The following is an 18,818-nucleotide window of genomic DNA, read 5'->3' as shown; positions in this document are numbered from 1 at the left end:
TTAGATATGAATCCAACTGAATCCAACTTGTGAAAAGATATCTTTCATGTAGTCAAATAGCAAATAGCATATAGTGAAGCTCTATAGCCATCTAGTGGTTAAAGTGATTTTCTTTTCTTTTTTTAACTGCATTTTCCAAAAAATGGGTATAAATGTTACATTAAATCATTTAAAATGACCCATGTTATCCCCATGAATGAAAGTTAGAAATCTGGGTCTTTTATAAAGTGAATTTTACATCAAATGCTGTTTTTTTGTAAAAAGCCTATTTAAATAAATATTTATTCATTTATTTATAGACATTTAAAAGATATCATAAATCATCCAAAAACTGCACAAATGTTGAGTAAAACATTAACAAACAGAGTAAAATTACATTTGTAAAAAAAAAAAAAAAAAAAAAAACTATTGTTACAAAATTAAATGTTATTGTCTGGGGTCTCTGGGGCCCCCAAAAACAAGAGTGTGGACAGGAAATGAAGACCATCAGAGGGTTAATAAAATTACAAACCTCAGTGTACAATTTGCCACACCACAAACTGTCAAACATATCTTACTAACAAGCATACACTCATTTTCATCCTTCTCTTCACTCTCTGAGGCAGAAGTCTCTAAACTCATCCTTTACAATCATTATTAAAATACTTATAATATTATAGTCCATTTGATCCTATTCCATCTCATCTCTTTCAAGCCATTTCTCCTGCATGTGTACCTGCACTCATTCACATAGTTAATACATCCCTTAATACTGGTGTTTTTCCTCAACATTTAAACAGGATTGTATAACCCCACTTCCTAAGACACCCACTCTTAACCCAACTTGTTTAGAGAACTACAGACCAGTTTCCCTTCAACCTTTCATTGCAAAAACTTGAATGAGTTGAACAAGTCTCTGCCTTTCTTACACAGAGCAACCTCCTGGAGAGCAGCCAGTCTGGCTTCAGAAGTTGATATTTGACTGAGACTGCCTTGCTTTCAGTTGTTGTAGCCCTAAGACTGGCAAGAGCGGCTTCCAAATCTTCTATACTTATTTTGCTGGATCTGTCTGATACTTTTGATATGGTTGACCACCAGATTCTCCTGTCAACCCTATTGGATAATGGCATCTCAGGAACCACACGCCAGTGGTTTGAGTCTTACCTATCAGATAGGTCCTTCAAGGTATCTTGGCGAGGTGAGGTGTGACAACATCTGTGGTGCCTCAGGGCTCAGTTCTTGGACCACTTCTTTTCTCAGTCTACCTGGCATCATTAGGTTCATTCAGAAACATGGCTTTTCATACCACTGCTATGCTGATGACACTCAACTCTACCTCTCATTCCATCTTGATGATCTGACGATAGCTGCTCGCATCTCAGCATGTCTAACAGACATTTCTTGTTGGGTGACAGACCATCACCACCAACTTTATCAAAATTTCACCATCCAGTTAGGCTCATTAACCATAACTCCTTCAAAAACAGCTAGAAACCTTGAAGTTGTGTTTGATGATAAGCTGAATTTCTCAGACCACATTCCTAAAACTGCACAGTCCTGCAGATTTGCTTTAAACAACATTAGGAAGATCAGCAAAATTAGGAAGATGTTTCTTTCAGAACATACTGTACAACACAACTCCTTGTTCAAACTCCTGTTCTATCCAGGCTGGACTATTGTAGTGCTCTATTGGCAGGTCTTCCAGTCCCTTCTATTGAACATCTACAATTAATCCAAAATGCTCCTGCAAGATTCATCTTTAATGAGCCGAAAAGAATGCATGTCACACCTCTGTTCATCAGTTTGCACTGGCTACTAGTAGCTTCTCAAATTAAATTCAAGGCATTAATGTTTGCCTACAAAACCACCACTAGCTCTTTGTAACCAGCGTATTATTGTGCCATCTCAAAAAGGTACAAAAACACTTTCACTGACTTTTTAATTAACTGTTCCCTCCTGGTGGAATGACCTGCCCAACTCAGTCTGATCAGCTGAGTCCTTAGCCATCTTCAGGAAATGACTAAAAACATATCTTTGTTTGACCCTGTAACTCTAGCACTTTATTTTCTATTTTAATTCTACTTTATTTAGCTTTTTTATAAAAAATAAAAATAAAATAAAAAACAGCACAAAAAAACTATATATATATATATATACCTGTATATAAAATTGCAGGAAAAGGCAATTGAGTGTCGCACAACTATGAAAGTCAATGACATGAAGGCTTTAAGGTGATTGGTTATTAAAGGGGGGGTGAAATGCTATTTCATGCATACTGAGTTTTTTACACTGTTAAAGAGTTGGATTCCCATGCTAAACATGGACAAAGTTTCAAAAATTAAGTTGTACGTTTGAAGGAGTATTTTTGTTCCCAAAATACTCCTTCCGGTTTGTCACAAGTTTTTTTCGAGTATGGCTCTGTGTGACGTTATATGGAGTGGAATTTCCTTATATGGGTCCTGAGGGCACGTCTGCCGGAAGAGCGCGCGCTCCCGTATAGCAGAGCACTGAGAGCACAGACATTCACTGATCAGAGCGAGAGTGTTGCGAAAAGTCACAAAAGAAGTGTGTTTTTTGATTGCCAGGGCAAGACAACCCTGCACAGATTACCAAAAACAAAACAGCATTAAGGGACCAGTGGATGGAGTTTATTTTTACAGAGCATCAACGGAGTTGTGCAAGTGTTTTTGTTTGTTCCCTGCATTTCGAAGATGCTTGTTTTACAAACAAGGCCCAGTTTGACGAAGGATTTGCGTATCGTTTATTTCTTAAGGATGATGCAATCGCAACGAAAAAGGGTCACGATCGTGTGTTGGAACCGCAGGCGGTGAGTAAAACTGCTTAAAATATCTCTGCCTCCTTGTTAGTGCGTCCGCCTCCCATCGGAGACCCGGGTTCGAGCCCCGCTCAGAGCGAGTCGTTGCTGCTGCTGCTCTCGTTCAGTTTCAGCCTCGGGATCTGATTCTGGATCATAAATAAACGTCTGAATCTGACTGTTAGCCATGGTTGGTTTTGGTTGTTTTTTTTTCCTCACGGTAAAGTCACAGCTTTCAAACACTCTCAATGCAAAAGCCTACTGGCGCTCGTGATTCTTTAGCTCCGCCCACACGTCACGCCTCCAGCCGGTCGTGTTTTTCTGGGAAAAATCGGTACAGACTATCTTTCTCTTATGAATATAATAAAACTAAAGACTTTTTGGAGTTATGAAGGATGCAGTACTACTCTATAGGTACTCAAGAATAACATGATATTGAGTGAAAACGAGCATTTCACCCCCCCTTTAAGGCACATGTGATCCAAGTTGTCCATTACGCTTTCTCCTATAGTAATTAATACAGACCCTCTCATCTTCCTATATTAAGATAATATCTGCAAAGGCAGTGAACACAGGGAACAATATGGACAAGGATCATTAATTCATAATTTCATTAATTCCTGTGCACTTTATATTGAACATACACATTTATCATGACATGGTGGAAATAATTGACACAATATTCATTACCATCTGCCCATCTACATCCCAGCCAACACCAACCAAACCCTGCCCACTTCCCGCTTGGCTTTAGAGTTTGGATCAAGACACTACAGTACTTTGAAACACTGCCTTAGCAGTGAAGGAGGTTAGAAAGGAAAGAACACCACGCTAAAGAAGTGGTGAAATGTAATGGGATAGAGTCCATCATCCAAACCTCATTGAACTGCATGTGAGCTCTGTGTGAGGATGTGACCTTGCTTTGAGTTTATTATTGAGTGTAGCAGGAGCGCAAGCATAACTGTTTACAATGGATTCGACAATCAGACTGGAGTCTGTGGCTTATACGTATCAGACATTTTGACAACAGGAAAGTATATTGAAACAGCTTCTTCTTCTTCTTCTTCTTCTTTTTCTTCTTGCTTCAGAGGCTCTGTGTTTAAAAAAAAAATGTTGTTCAGTGGCTCACGAGTCACAGCAGCAGTCTTTCTCACATTTACATTTTTACCATTTTGGTATTCAAGTAGTTGACGTTTAGTGTTATTAATGACAAAAGTTAATGACAGTGTTTCAGATAAGTTGTATAAATGTTCACTTTCCATGAAGGTGGTGAATTTCCATTCTTTCCAGGACTGAGATGCTGTAACCTCTTTAAATATCAGCTTTGCTCCTTCATATTTCCGCTGGAAAAAAGCAGCATTTTTTTTTCTACTTCTGGAAAAGTGTGTTGCCGAACTCAGTAGTTATGAGATCTCCTCTGCCAACTTTCCTCTGTTTAAAATTCCCAAAGACTGTAGTTATACCATCCTACTCTCTTCTGTTTTTTCACTTTTGAGTAAAAGACTCTTACTTTTTTCTACAGCAAGTGCCTCTTCTAGCAGTTAACATGAGTATTAGCATTAGTAGTATATCAGTATATATTTGTGCTTGCAAGGTTTTGGGCTTTGAAATGGTGGAACAAATGTGCCATTCACAAGAATTAAAGATGGAAAAAAACTGGTTGCCAGGATGGGGAAACAAGCAATGAATTATTGCAAAAGACCAGAGTGGCCCATGAGAAAGAGAGAGAGAGAGAGAGAGAGAGAGAGAGAGAGAAGAAAGACCAAAAGCCACAGTTTCTTCACACAACATGTATACAAGTATTTTTCCACCTTTCTAAAGTGAGAGATATTTTTAGACTCAGTAACTGAATGTTTACTCCATTTGATACCAAGGCTCAAACCATCCACTCTTGGAGAGTAGAAAAAAAGAGCAAATACAACACATTGTGCATGTACAAACTCTCTACAAAGCTCTTATGGGCCGTATTTCAGATCAGATCCTGTACATTTACTCACGTTGGTTCTGTACATTTTATTAAACTAATACCAAACAGTACTGGGCATTTGCAAGACATTTTATCTATGTGGCGCTCTCGTGTCAATTGTCCGCTTAGCTTGGATTAACAAAGCTATGAAAACTCTGCCCTGAATTACAAGCGTATGTACATTTTCTCTTTTTGTTTGTGCAAATATATGAACTGATGAATTTTTTGATGAATATTAGAGACCTTTCATGTTGGTGTCCGCACTAAATAAAATAGAGCTTATATATGTACAGAAAGCATATTAAATGCAAGAAAAGTGTCTAATGTTTTAAATAACTTTTGTGAAAACAAAATGTAAAATGATGGGTCAAATATAAAAATAAAATATATAGTCAAAATAAAAAGCAACATTTACTTACATCTAATTTAGATGTAATTTGTAATTTGAAATTTACCATTTCAAATAAAAAATCTAATACAGGTACATGAAAACTACTGTTTATTACTTTCATTTTACCATTTAATTGCATAATTTGATATCGCCTGAAAAATCATTGTGAATATATTGTGAGTATTCAATAAATTGCCCAGTCTTAGAGCTTTTATAAATGTATGAGTCTATATTTAAGCATGAGTACATATGTGTGTTAAGGAAACAGCGAGAGAGTGAGTGATGGGTGAAGAGGATGTCGTTCTATTACATCTGGAAGAGCTTTTTGTTCTGGGTTCAGCTCGTTTTGGATTCTATCAGCTTGTCATTGCCAAAACCAAGCCTCTGAGGTTTCCCCCATCTTCACTTTAAAGCAAACATTTGGAGGAGAAACAAAAAGTAAAAAAAAAAAAAAATTAAAGAAAGACAAAAAGTCTTTCACCACTATTCTTGCTATTGCAGGCAGAATTCTGTTGAAATGGAGGAGCCACATGGAATAGAAGTTTCCTTGTATACACTTTTTTTTTTTTTTTTTTTTTTTTTTTTTTTTTTATATATTCGGATATTCTGGATTAATCGTCAATCTGTAATACTAAATAATATTTATAAAATTCAGGTGCTAACAATTATAACCTAAAACCTAAAACAGTTGAACCCCCAACTGCTCCCCGGGCGCCGCAGCATAAATGGCTGCCTACTGCTCTGGGTGTGTGTTCACGGTTTGTGTGTGTTCACTGCTGTGTATGTGCACTTTGGATGGGTTAAATTAAATTCTGAGTATGTATCACCATACTTGGCTGTATGTCACTTCACTTCACTTTACTTTTTTTCACTTTACTTTAAAGGTGTGTGTCGGTCCCCATTGGGAATGTCCAGAGGCCAGATCTTAGATGAAGATATTTCAGCGTCCAGTCAGTGGTCTGATTCCACAGCAGCAAAATATGGCAGGTATGAGCACACACACACAGACACACACAGTATTTTCCAAGATATCTAGTGTCCAGGTTATCTTGGTGGGAGCAAACCACATCTGGGGAAATGCCTTAAAATGATGTAATTATGCTTCCTCCATATATTATTTCTGCATTTTCACTGATTCTGATGGTTCCCAACACATTCTTCTTCACCAAAATGAATTGTAGACTAGTTTACAGACTTTAATCAGAGTAGTGTCATATTCAATTTCTGACTGGTTTGAACTGGTCTGCGGGCTGTATTGATGTTTAACAACATATTATTCTGTTCTGAACTTTCTTTGTGTCTCAGGCTGGACTGTGAGGAAGGAGATGGTGCGTGGTGTCCTGAAATAGCAGGAGAACCTGAGAATATAAATGAGTTCCTGCAGATAGACCTTCGTTCTCTGCACTTCATCACTCTGGTGGGCACTCAAGGACGTCACGCGGGGGGCATTGGGAATGAATTTGCCCAGACATACAAGATCAAATACAGCCGTGATGGCAGCCGCTGGATCTCCTGGCGTAACAGGCAGGGCAAAGAGGTACACTCTACAACATAGGTGTCTGTGCTGTCATAGGGCACTCAATATCTTGCTGCACGTCATCTTCTTAAATTATTAAATTATTGTTTTATTTTGGCATGATAAGAACACATTATTTATTATTTTATTGTATTTATTTTTGAGTAGAAATTCAAACTTTTATTCAGCAAGGATGCATTAAATTCTGCAAGTGCAAGTACTATTATTTATTTAATCATGCAAAACATTTTTGCAAGGTGAATAGTTGCAAATTATTCTAGATAACACAACTTAAAAACTCATAAGCCAAATTTTAATGTGATGTTGCTAAAATGATCAGTAGTGAATTTAATGTAACAGTTATACACTACCTGGTCACAAAAGTGTGTGGACACTTCTCAACGTGTTCGACTATTTTACCTACACTCATTACTAACAGGTGCATAAAATCAAGTCTACACGCATGCAGTCTCTGTAGACCTTTTCAGGATGGGATGTTTCCTGTTTCAGCATAAGTCCCTCTGTGCACAGCGAAATCCAGAAGAAATGGTTTACTGAATCTGGTGTGCAGATCTGAACTAAGTTAAACATTTCTGGGATTAATTAGAACACCAACTGCAAACACGACCCCATCATCTAACATCTGTGCCTGACTTTACTGACACTTATGTGTCTGAATGAGCGCAAATCCCAGCAAAGCTGCCAAAATAGTTCCAGATTTGCAACTTTTAGAGAGGACTAAATGCACATAATTTTGAAATGAAGTGCTAACTGTTCAAAAAGCACAAGTGAGTTTGCAGTTTAGGTGTCCACATGCTTTTGGCAGAGTGTGGAAAATCTGAATAAAATTTTGTTTGTTTTAACTAAAGTTTGTTTTTTATTACTGTTGTGAAGGTGATCCAGGCAAACAGGAATGCCTATGACATTGTGTTGAAGGACCTGGAGCCACCCATTATTGCACGTTTCGTCCGCTTCATGCCCGTCATTGATCACTCCATGAATGTTTGTATGCGTGTGGAACTGTACGGCTGTGAGTGGCTGGGTAAGTCTGGCAACTGTTGAACTAAAGTTGAGTTGAACTGAGTTAAACGCTTCAGATATTTTTTGTTTTGTCAAATTGAAAGTCATAGAAAAATCACATGTGTTTGGCCCTCAGTGTTCATCAAAATGTTTTCTTTGACATTCCACTGAAGAAAGAAATTCATACAGGTTCATTTTTGGATGAACTATCACTTTAAGGATTCTGTTTAAATAACGCTATTTTCTGTTCTATGTTGACATACTTCCTAATGAAACCACTAGGGTTGCCCTCAACTAAAGATTTTTTCCTAGTCATTTAGTAAACTACTTGCCACAGCAAACCGACAGAAGTAATGATTATGAATGCATCAGGGAAAAAACAGAAAGAAGACTTCCTTAACATTATAATAATACATTGATAAAATAGTGTTTCCTGTATTTTCGGCTGCAGTGGTGAAGTCGACGACACAAACTCTTCATCTCCAAAGCGGACATGCATGTTTCATATGGATTACATAATCTTTTCCATTTAAACTAGATTTGAAAGTAGACATTTTGCTTTCTATAGATATATTTTTCATGTCTGTGAGGCAAGCACAGAGTTTCAGTTAATTTGTTTTTGATGTGCTCAAGTTAGACCAAGACGGCAGAAAGCGCACCCCGTTTGCTTTCATTATTTTACAAAAGCACACGTTTTGTTGTAATTGTCAGTGCGCAATTAAAAGTAAACAGCACACCCTTTTTTTAGTTTAACATTAAAATGAGCGGCCATGTAATGTAGTTACTACTTACATGTTTCAGATGATAAACCCCATTTGAGGTTGATAAATGAAACGAGCATTGAGATGTCCAATGTACTGTAATTGCCATAATAATCTGTCCGTCACTGACTACGTAGTCTCGCATAGAATTTATGGCACCTTTCATTGTCCAAGACCCACCCATGAAGCCATTTAACGACATGTCAAACAACCAATCACAGATCGTTTCATTCATCGTCACGTTTCGAGGCATGGAGATGTTGCCACAATAACAAGTAAAACTGTCGGACATATTTTAAAGATTCAATTCTGCGAACTTTAAATATTTCACATACTTTTGAAACTCCAGCATTTAGTTGATCCTGATAACCACTTTTCGCCACAATTGTAAACACAACGGCTTTTTTCTTTCGTAAGGGTTTTGGCGCCGCGGTATCTTAGTTTCCAGGGGAAATGTTAAATGTCTAAGTGTATATGTTAAATACTATTATGGAGTGTGTTAAGGCAGAATAGATTTTATATATATATATATATATTTAACAGCAGATTCAATGTCATTCAGTGGAATGATTCAGAATTACCATAGCACAGGACCTCCTCTAACAGTTCAGTTATTAAAAAAAATAAAAAACTAAAAAAAAAAAACTAACAAAAATTCTACTGTGTCTGTTTCTAGATGGCTTGGTCTCATATAATTCTCCACTTGGCCAGAAGATGACTCTCAATGCACAGTATATTTATCTCAATGACTCTGTGTATGATGGAGCCATGAGTAACAGGTCAGTACACTTTTCATAAGCTTGAGAATAAACGAGGAAGAAACAGAGTACACTAATACACCAATCCAAGTTTGAGTGTGTAGTAAAGATTATGACTGATTCAGAGTTAGAATCGTTTGAACTGTGCAATTTACCTGATGCCTGGCAAATGAAAGAATTGATCCCAGATCAGTTTCACAAAACAAACAGACTAACTAGCCAGTCTGTTATTGCCTTGTTTCTATGACGGCAGGCGCCAGGAGGGGAAAGTCACAGTGGTTTCACAATGTTCACAGGAGAACTTGACTCATTGCTTCCTGAATAATACCTTCCATGACACAGTGCAAAGTGTGTTTGCTTTCTTGACAGAGCTGGCAGAAAACCGCTAAAGTTAAAATCCACACATTCATGGTCATTAAACTATCACAAGAGAGACCAGTGTCATTGCTGGGAAAAATGAAGATAAATGCTTATATAGTGCCGCCATCTAGAGGTCATTTGGTATAAACAGATCACAAAGAAGTCAAGCTATTAAATAATACAATGTGAGAGACTTGATAAAAACAATCAATCATTTTTTTTCATGTTTTATTTTATTACTGCGTTATTAATAATCCTTCCTGACTAAAAGTATTATTTTCTTATAAAGAATATTTAGCTGTCCCCAAACTTTTGAAGTTTTATTTATTTATATATATACAGAACAGGCAAAAAGTTTAATGTTTTTGAAATAAGTTTCTTCTGCTCATCAAGCCTGCATTTATTTGATGAAAAATACAGAATAAAACAGTAATATTGTGAAATATTATTACAACTTAAAGTAATAGTTTTCTATTTGAATATACTTAAAAAAATTATTCCTGTGATGCAAAGCTGAATTTTCAGCATCATTACTCCAGCCTTCAGTGTCACATGTAACATCCAGTCTATCACATGATCATTTAGAAATCATTCTAATATTCTGATTTATTATGAGTGTTGGAAACCGTTCTGCTGTCTAATATATTTGATGAATAAAAGGTTAAAAAGACTACATGTTCTGAAAAAAATATTAAGCAGCAGAACTGTTGTAATTATTTTAAATTGTAATAATATATCACAATATAAAAAAAAATTTCTGTACTTTTGATCAAATAAATGCAGGCTTGATGAGCAGAAGAAACTTCTTTCAAAAAAATTAAAAATAGTAATGTTTACAAACTTTTTTATATATATATATATATATATATATATATATATATATATATATATATATAGATATATATACATATATCTATATATATATATATATATATCTATATATATATATATATATATATATATATACATATATATATATATATATACACATATATATATATATATATATATGTATATATATATATATATATATATATATACATATATACATATATATATATATATATATATATATATATATATATATATATATATATATACACACAAAAATATACATTTTGGCCCTATTTTCCCCTGTAGTATGACAGAAGGACTTGGACAGCTGACGGATGGCATGTGTGGCCTCGATGACTTCACACACAGTCACATCTACAGTGTATGGCCTGGTTATGACTATGTTGGCTGGACCAACGAGAGCTTTCCCAACGGTTATGTTGAGATCATGTTTGAGTTTGACCGCACCCGCAACTTCACCACCATGAAGGTAGACATGTCTGTCAAGTCCTACACCAATAACTCTCCTCTTCAATCATATTAACTTTCTAAGAAAGCGAGTTTACGGGTGTGTTGTTAAAAGTGCAGTCTAATTGCTGGAACTGCATGATTAAGTGTTTAAAATAGTTTGCTCATTTAAAGGTTTAAATGACCAAACTCTCCCGAATTCACGCCCATCATAATGCTTTGTATTCTCTCTCCCTTTTAATCTCAAATGATTCAGGTGCACTGCAACAACATGTTCTCCCGAAGGGTAAAGACTTTTCAGAAGGTGGTGTGTTATTTCCGCTCCGAGTTGGACTGGGAAGCTACACCCATATCATTCAGCCCTGTGATGGATGATGTCAATCCCAGTGCCCGCTTTGTCACCGTCTCGCTCTACAATCACATGGCCAGTGCTATTAAGTGCCAGTTCTACTTTTCTGACATCTGGATGATGTTCAGTGAGATCACCTTCCAGTCAGGTTAGTAAATGGCCATGCAAAGACATCAACTCTGTCCAAATTGTTTCATGATGCCACACTCATCTGTAACGGCTGGACAAATTAGACGTATTATTATTTGTTGTATTTAACAAATAATCCAACAGACCACTCACCCAGTACCTAGACTGGGTGCCGTGATGTCGTTGAACAACCCCCACGCTACTAGTTAGTGGTTACCATGGCAGCAAGGACATCATAGCCAGATAAAATAGCTTTAATGACCCAAAGCAATTGACCCTTCGCAGGGAGTTTGACTGACAGACAGTCTGACCAATCATATCAGCTGCAGGTGATGCTCTTTTATCCATGCCGAGATGTCTGTCAGGCAGTTTGAGGTCCGAGCAGGTACCATTGAATCAACTGGTTGAAATGAGAGGAAGAGCTGCGTGTCATCAGCATAGCAATGACAGGAAAAAGCATGCGTCTGAATCAGAATCGTTGCTGGGATGTCTGTCCAAAAATACACCTTTTTCATTGGTCAAGCCAATGAACTCAGAAGTTAAAAAGCCTCACCTCTGTGACCCACTCACATGCTCTTGCTCTCTTGCCTTTTGGACCGTCAGTCCTCCCCCACTCTCCTGACCACCACCACATCAGAATAACATCTTTGGAGTTTGTCACTCTACAACCCGCAAGAACTCGATTGTAACTTCAGCGCCATCAAACTGTTGAACCATTGACACTTTCATCTGAGCCTGTGAGATATATTATTTAACAGAAGTCACTTTTTAAAAACTACAACTAACGACTACAACGCATAATTTCCGGGATTTGGGATATCACAAATACAGATGAATGGGACAAGACCTGGTTGAGCTGCACTAGAGAAGGCAGTAAGTGTTATCACTTTGTCGGCAGACGAACTTAGATTGGTTACAATCATCTGGGTTTTAATCGTGCTCAAATTGATTTGAATTCATTATTTACACTGAAGCTCACAGGCAGCTATGGTAAGGGGAATGACATTTCCCAACCAGGTCACAGCACACACTGGCCCAGCTAACCAATCACAGCACATTAAGTATTTCAGAAGCCACGTCTTCATTTGATATAGGAACTATTTGAGCCATTCACAACAGACTGGGGAGAGAGGTGTTGTAATAATGTAAAATATGTGGAAAAGTATGTGTAACCTGGTATGACAGCCTATTCTAGTACACCACCAAAATTGAATCAATACTTTGTAAAACAGCACAATAGGACCCCTTTAAGTTAATAAAAGAGACTTGAGACTGTCCCATAGACTGCCAAGTAAATAACAGTGTCAAAGTCCCTAAAAGATATGAAAAGTTGTTGTCAGAATACTCCCATCTGCCATCAGACGTGCAATCTGAGTTATATGAAGCGATTGGAACACTTTTTGTAAGCGAAGTAAACAAAAATAACGACTTTATTCAATAATTCCTTTGTCAACGGTCTCCTCTGTGTCACTCCATATCACCGTGCTGCGTGTGCTGCTCTTCTGTGTCCTCCGTGCCACAAGGACACACTGTTTCTACATGTATTTAGCTTTGATTTGAAATAAAACAGTGTATCCTAGTGGCGCAGAGGACACAGAAGAGAATACACAGCACGGTTATGCTACAGTTATTTCTGGCAGCTGATATAAATAATTGCAATTAGTTATAATTTGCTATAAATCATATAAGGACTGTTTTGACTCCCTAATTTCAGATACAGCCATGTACAACACAACCCTGTCTCCCCCCAAGACCGGTCCTCCCATCAGCAATCAGCCAGGTCAGATTTCCCACTGCTCCTGAATCAGTCATATGTTTTGCGAACCAGCAGTTTCTGTGTTCTAATCCATTTGAATAAATAAACTTCAGTCATCTTTTCTGAAGTGTCATTTCATCAACAGGTTATCTTTCTCTTTATCCCCTTCTTAGGGGATGACCCTACCCACAAAGTAGATGACAGCAACACCCGGATCCTGATTGGCTGTTTGGTTGCCATCATCTTCATTTTAGTAGCCATTATTGTTATTATACTGTGGAGACAAGTGTGGCAGAAGATGCTCGAGAAGGTGAGACACACACGTTTTTAGCTTTTTTAACTGAATTAATAGATTTATTTAACAAAGACTCAAAAGTGACAGTGAAGATATTTATAATGTTGCAAAATATTTCTATTTCAATTTTTTTTTTTCTTTTGAACTTTCTATTCTTTAATGAATTCTGAAAAAATAAATCATGGTTTACCCAAAAATATTAATCAGCACAACTGTTCTATTTTTAAATTGATAATAATATGAAATGTTTCTTGAGCACCAAATCAGCATATAAGAATGATTTCTGATGGATCATGTGACACTTCTGAAAAATCAGCTTTTCCATCACAGACATACATTTTAAGATTTTAAGATGAATTAAAATAGAAATGTTATTTTAAAAAGTAATAATAAAAAAAAATTCTATAATACAATATTACTTTTATTGTATTTTTGATCAATTAAACTGAGCCTGTCAGGTATTGGTAAGGGAGGAACTCAGGTGCAGACAGGAATCGGGTACACACAGGATTTATTTGACAAAAAGGGAAAACAAAAACCCACGAGGGGGAAAACACTGACTAGGGAAATACAAAATAACTGAACAGGACTGAGTTAATGGGATAAACAAAGACTCAAAGCACGGGAACACTAACTATAAACAAACACTCACAGAAATACAAAACACTTCTTCAGGAACAGGTACAATCACAAGTGATGAACAAATCTCAATGAACCGACGCAAGACAGAGCACACTAGGAAAGCTAAATAGGGGGAACAATCAAGACACGACAGGTGGCACAGATGGGGACAATCAAGACACGACTAGGTTAACAAGGGGGGCGGGGCAAGGGAACGAGACAACACAAGCACATGGCCCAAAGACAAGGCCATGTGCTTGTACACAAAACATGGGTCTGTCATGATCCTGCCTCAAGACTAGGGAAAATCAAGGACACGAGGGCAGAATCATGACAGAACCCCTCCCTTAAGGAGCGGCTTCCAGACGCTCCTCAAGGGAACATCAAACACGGGACACGACTGACATGACAGACTGGGACACAGACACAAACCAACAGGACATGACAAATAACAACAAAGGCAAACATGAGTACACAACGGCCGGGTTGGGGTGACAAATCAAAAAAAACAAACAGGGAAGGGGAGGGGGCGGGACCACAAAGTTCATGGGGGACAGACCAGGGCGGGTGGGAGGGGTAGGAATCTTAGGAGGACAGGACAAAGGCTGACGACGGGGGGTACGGGCAGGTCTGGGTGGTGAGGGGCGGGGAGGGGTCTCGGGACAACTGACCGGGGACATGACGGGAGCAGACAAGGGACGCGGGGCAACACTTACGGGACGCGGGGCAAGACTTACTGGACGCGGGGGGACAACATCTACTGGACACGGGGGGACAACATCTACTGGACACGGGGCAACATTAACGGGACACGGGGCCACATCCACGGGACACGGGGCCACATCCACGGGACACGGGGCCACATCCACGGGACACGGGGCCACATCAACAGGACACGGGGCCACATCAACAGGACACGGGGCCACATCAACAGGACACGGGGCCACATCAACAGGACACGGGGAGACAACGGCTGGACACTTAGGACTTCTGGGGACAGGGTCAGGGGACAAAACAGGACTGACGGGGACTTCTAAAATTTGGACAAGACGGGACAAATAATCAGAAAAAGCTTTAGCAGCTAGGATAATAGGCAGCTCCTTATGGGATGAGACCGACTGTACAAGAGTCTTTGCTGCAGAGTCGGCCGCGGCTCTCTCCTCCGCTCTCACGACTGCAGCTCTCTTCTTTGCCGGCTCGGGCACGCTCACTGTTGCTGGCTCGGGCACGCTCACCGCTGCTGGCTCGGGCACGCCCACCGCTGCTGGCTCGGGCACGCTCACCGCTGCTGGCTCGGGCACGCCAGCTCTCTCCGCTGCTGGCACGGGCACGCCAGCGCTCACCGCTGCTGGCACGGGCACGCCAGCTCTCTCCGCTGCTGGCACGGGCACGCCAGCGCTCACCGCTGCTGGCACGGGCACGCCAGCGCTCACCGCTGCTGGCACGGGCACGCCAGCGCTCACCGCTGCTGGCACGGGCACGCCAGCGCTCACCGCTGCTGGCACGGGCACGCCAGCGCTCACCGCTGCTGGCTCGGGCACGCTCACCGCTGCTGGCTCGGGAGGAGACAGGGTCACAGGACCGGCAGGCCCCTTCTTCTTCCTCTTCCTCCTCGGGCGCGGTGCAGAGGCTACAGCTGGGTCAGAGGCGGGTTGGGGGAGTTTGGTCTCGGACAGGGCAGACTCGGACGCCGAAGACTCTGAAGCCGACTCCCATGAAAACCGTCTCCCTCGTTTCATGGGGAGACTGCTGGCTGAGGAGGGCACCTCAGGACTCTGGGAGGGGCTTGCCTGACCCCCCAGGGTTGCCACGGCCAGGACACGACCCTCCGGGATCGCCGGCAGCTGGGTAGGTGGGGACCTCTGGGGCTCCTCCTCTCGCCCGCTCACTCCGGAACGACCTCCCCTGGTCCCCCGGAACACCACAAGGCGAGAGCCCTCAAAACAATCTCGCTGGCTGGCTGATGCCATCCAGCATTGCCTCCTGTCTGCTGAGTTCCTTGGTGGTCGGTTCATTCTGTCAGGTATTGGTAAGGGAGGAACTCAGGTGCAGACAGGAATCGGGTACACACAGGATTTATTTGACAAAAAGGGAAAACAAAAACCCACGAGGGGGAAAACACTGACTAGGGAAATACAAAATAACTGAACAGGACTGAGTTAATGGGATAAACAAAGACTCAAAGCACGGGAACACTAACTATAAACAAACACTCACAGAAATACAAAACACTTCTTCAGGAACAGGTACAATCACAAGTGATGAACAAATCTCAATGAACCGACGCAAGACAGAGCACACTAGGAAAGCTAAATAGGGGGAACAATCAAGACACGACAGGTGGCACAGATGGGGACAATCAAGACACGACTAGGTTAACAAGGGGGGCGGGGCAAGGGAACGAGACAACACAAGCACATGGCCCAAAGACAAGGCCATGTGCTTGTACACAAAACATGGGTCTGTCATGATCCTGCCTCAAGACTAGGGAAAATCAAGGACACGAGGGCAGAATCATGACAGAGCCTTGATGAGCATAAGAGACTTCTTTCAAAAACATTAAAAACCTTTTTAGTTATGTCCAATTATATGTACAGTTATGAGTTATGAGACTCAGAATATTCCCACTTAACCTATTTGCATAAAACATTCATTCTGCACCAGACCTTAACATATAAAACCAGTATGATTATGACAAGCTTTTATTATAGTCTTACCGGATGACCCTTAAACAGTATGATGCTATTTTTGTAGTGTTCATATGAATGAAAAAAAAAACACTTGTCAGTGGATTGTGATTATGATTTCATAGATGCATAATACAACAAACTACTTGTTTATCTTTTAGCATTTCTTAACCTTCCTCACAAATCATCCTTCATTGCAGGTTTCTCGGAGGATGCTGGATGATGAACTAACTGCTAGTTTGTCGATACAGAGTGAGACCTTCACCTATAACAACAACAACAGCCCCTCTTCAGTGTCCAGTGAGCAGGAGTCTAGCTCCACCTATGAGCGCATCTTCCCTCTGGGACCCGACTACCAAGAGCCCTCTCGCCTGGTTCGCAAACTGCCAGAGTTTTCCCAGACCTCAGAGGATACTGGTAAGCTGCAGATGCAGTGTATGGAATATATATACAATCTCATATATATACATATTCATGTATAATTATGTTTTATTTTTCTGCAGCTTCAACAAATACATCTTCCAAGTCCCCTCCAGTCAGTGTACAAGAGGGGGTCCCACATTATGCCGAGGCAGACATTGTCAACCTGCAGGGTGTAACTGGGGGCAATACCTACGCAGTGCCCGCCCTCACCATGGACCTGCTGTCAGGGAAGGATGTCGCCGTGGAGGAATTTCCTAGGAAACTGCTTACGCTTAAAGAAAAGTTGGGAGAAGGGCAGTTTGGAGAGGTCGGTTCTCAAATAACAAATAACAGTCTCCATTTTTGAAAAAAAATGTCCAGTTTTCGTCTTTATCTACTTTTCAGATTTTTTAAATGTTATTTATTCCTGTGATGGTCATAGCTGCATTTTCAGCAGCCATTAATCCAGTTTTCAGTGTCGTACAATCTTTCAGAAATCATTCTAATATGATAATGTGGTGCTCAAGAAATATTAGTTGAAAACATTATAAATGTCTTTACTGCCATCTTTGATTAATGTAATGTGTCTTTGCTGGATAAATCATACTGACCCCAAACTTTTGAATATAGTATGTATTTTAAATGATATCTGAATATGCTAAATGGCTGTTTTCACGTGTTGCTAGGTGCATTTGTGTGAAGCAGAAGGCATGCAAGATTTCATGGATGAGGACTTCTCCTTCGATGTCATTGAAAACCAAACAGTGCTTGTAGCTGTTAAAATGCTTCGAACGGATGCAAATAAAAATGCCAGGTTTGCAAGTGCAAATGTCACAATCACGACTTAGTAAATTCAGGCAAAACTTCCTAATGAACATCAAATGCATGCTGTTGCTTTAATATTCATGAATATTTGCTTTCATTCATACATTCATCCTTTTTCTGTTACCTCACAAAATGCAACAACATTGCTATAGCTCTTTCATCTCATACTTTACAGGAATGATTTCTTGAAGGAGATAAAGATCATGTCCCGATTGAAAGACCCCAACATCATCAGACTGCTGGCGGTGTGTATGAGCTCTGACCCTCTGTGTATGATCACTGAGTACATGGAGAATGGAGACCTTAATCAGTTCCTGTCTCGCCATGAGCCCGAGGGCATGATCGCTCTCCTCAGCAACGCTCCCACAGTCAGGTAGATACCAAAAGTTTTCAAGTACAGCAATGGAAATTGGAAGTGCAATTACAGTGGTGGACTGTGACTTTAAATGCCTCTGAAAAATTCACGCATTATAACAGAGGAATATGTATGGAATCAACAAGCAACATCTCATTTCTAAACAGAATTTTTGGGTAATGATCTTAAGCACACAAGGTTATGACTCTCATTGCTTTTCAGTTACAGTAACCTACACCACATGGCCACACACATTACTTCAGGCATGAAGTATCTATCATCACTCAACTTTGTGCATCGAGACTTGGCCACCCGCAACTGCCTAGTAGGGAAGAACTTCACCATCAAGATTGCAGATTTTGGAATGAGTAGGAACCTGTATAGCGGAGACTACTACCGTATCCAGGGCAGAGCGGTGCTGCCAATCCGCTGGATGTCCTGGGAGAGCATTCTTCTGGTAGGACACACACACACAATCTAGAAAAACAATAAATTGTACTCTCAAAAGTATCGTAGAAGAACATTTTATGT

The 18,818-nt window shown here is 39.9% G+C and overlaps 1 protein-coding gene across 2 annotated transcripts in view; it reads left to right on the top strand.

The window, feature by feature from the left end:
• Positions 1 to 18,818, top strand: part of LOC128015675 (discoidin domain-containing receptor 2-like) — a 39,753-nt gene that overhangs the window by 17,614 nt on the left and 3,321 nt on the right. The window contains exons 3-15 of one of the 2 annotated variants that reach the window (XM_052599721.1): positions 6,036 to 6,138; positions 6,457 to 6,688; positions 7,562 to 7,709; positions 9,125 to 9,227; positions 10,707 to 10,890; positions 11,125 to 11,365; positions 13,061 to 13,126; positions 13,300 to 13,412; positions 16,906 to 17,122; positions 17,209 to 17,435; positions 17,794 to 17,921; positions 18,108 to 18,305; positions 18,510 to 18,744. In XM_052599721.1, the coding sequence (XP_052455681.1) occupies positions 6,036 to 6,138; positions 6,457 to 6,688; positions 7,562 to 7,709; positions 9,125 to 9,227; positions 10,707 to 10,890; positions 11,125 to 11,365; positions 13,061 to 13,126; positions 13,300 to 13,412; positions 16,906 to 17,122; positions 17,209 to 17,435; positions 17,794 to 17,921; positions 18,108 to 18,305; positions 18,510 to 18,744 (2,195 nt within the window). Of the gene's footprint in view, positions 1 to 6,035; positions 6,139 to 6,456; positions 6,689 to 7,561; positions 7,710 to 9,124; positions 9,228 to 10,706; positions 10,891 to 11,124; positions 11,366 to 13,060; positions 13,127 to 13,275; positions 13,413 to 16,905; positions 17,123 to 17,208; positions 17,436 to 17,793; positions 17,922 to 18,107; positions 18,306 to 18,509; positions 18,745 to 18,818 lie in introns of both variants that reach the window. The other variant, XM_052599720.1, reaches the window with a different exon arrangement.

Source organism: Carassius gibelio, chromosome A6 (genome assembly GCF_023724105.1).
Source record: "Carassius gibelio isolate Cgi1373 ecotype wild population from Czech Republic chromosome A6, carGib1.2-hapl.c, whole genome shotgun sequence".
Classification (NCBI taxonomy): domain Eukaryota; kingdom Metazoa; phylum Chordata; class Actinopteri; order Cypriniformes; family Cyprinidae; genus Carassius; species Carassius gibelio.
Note: the sequence above shows the minus strand (reverse complement) of the source record. Positions and strands in the feature narration are given on the sequence as shown.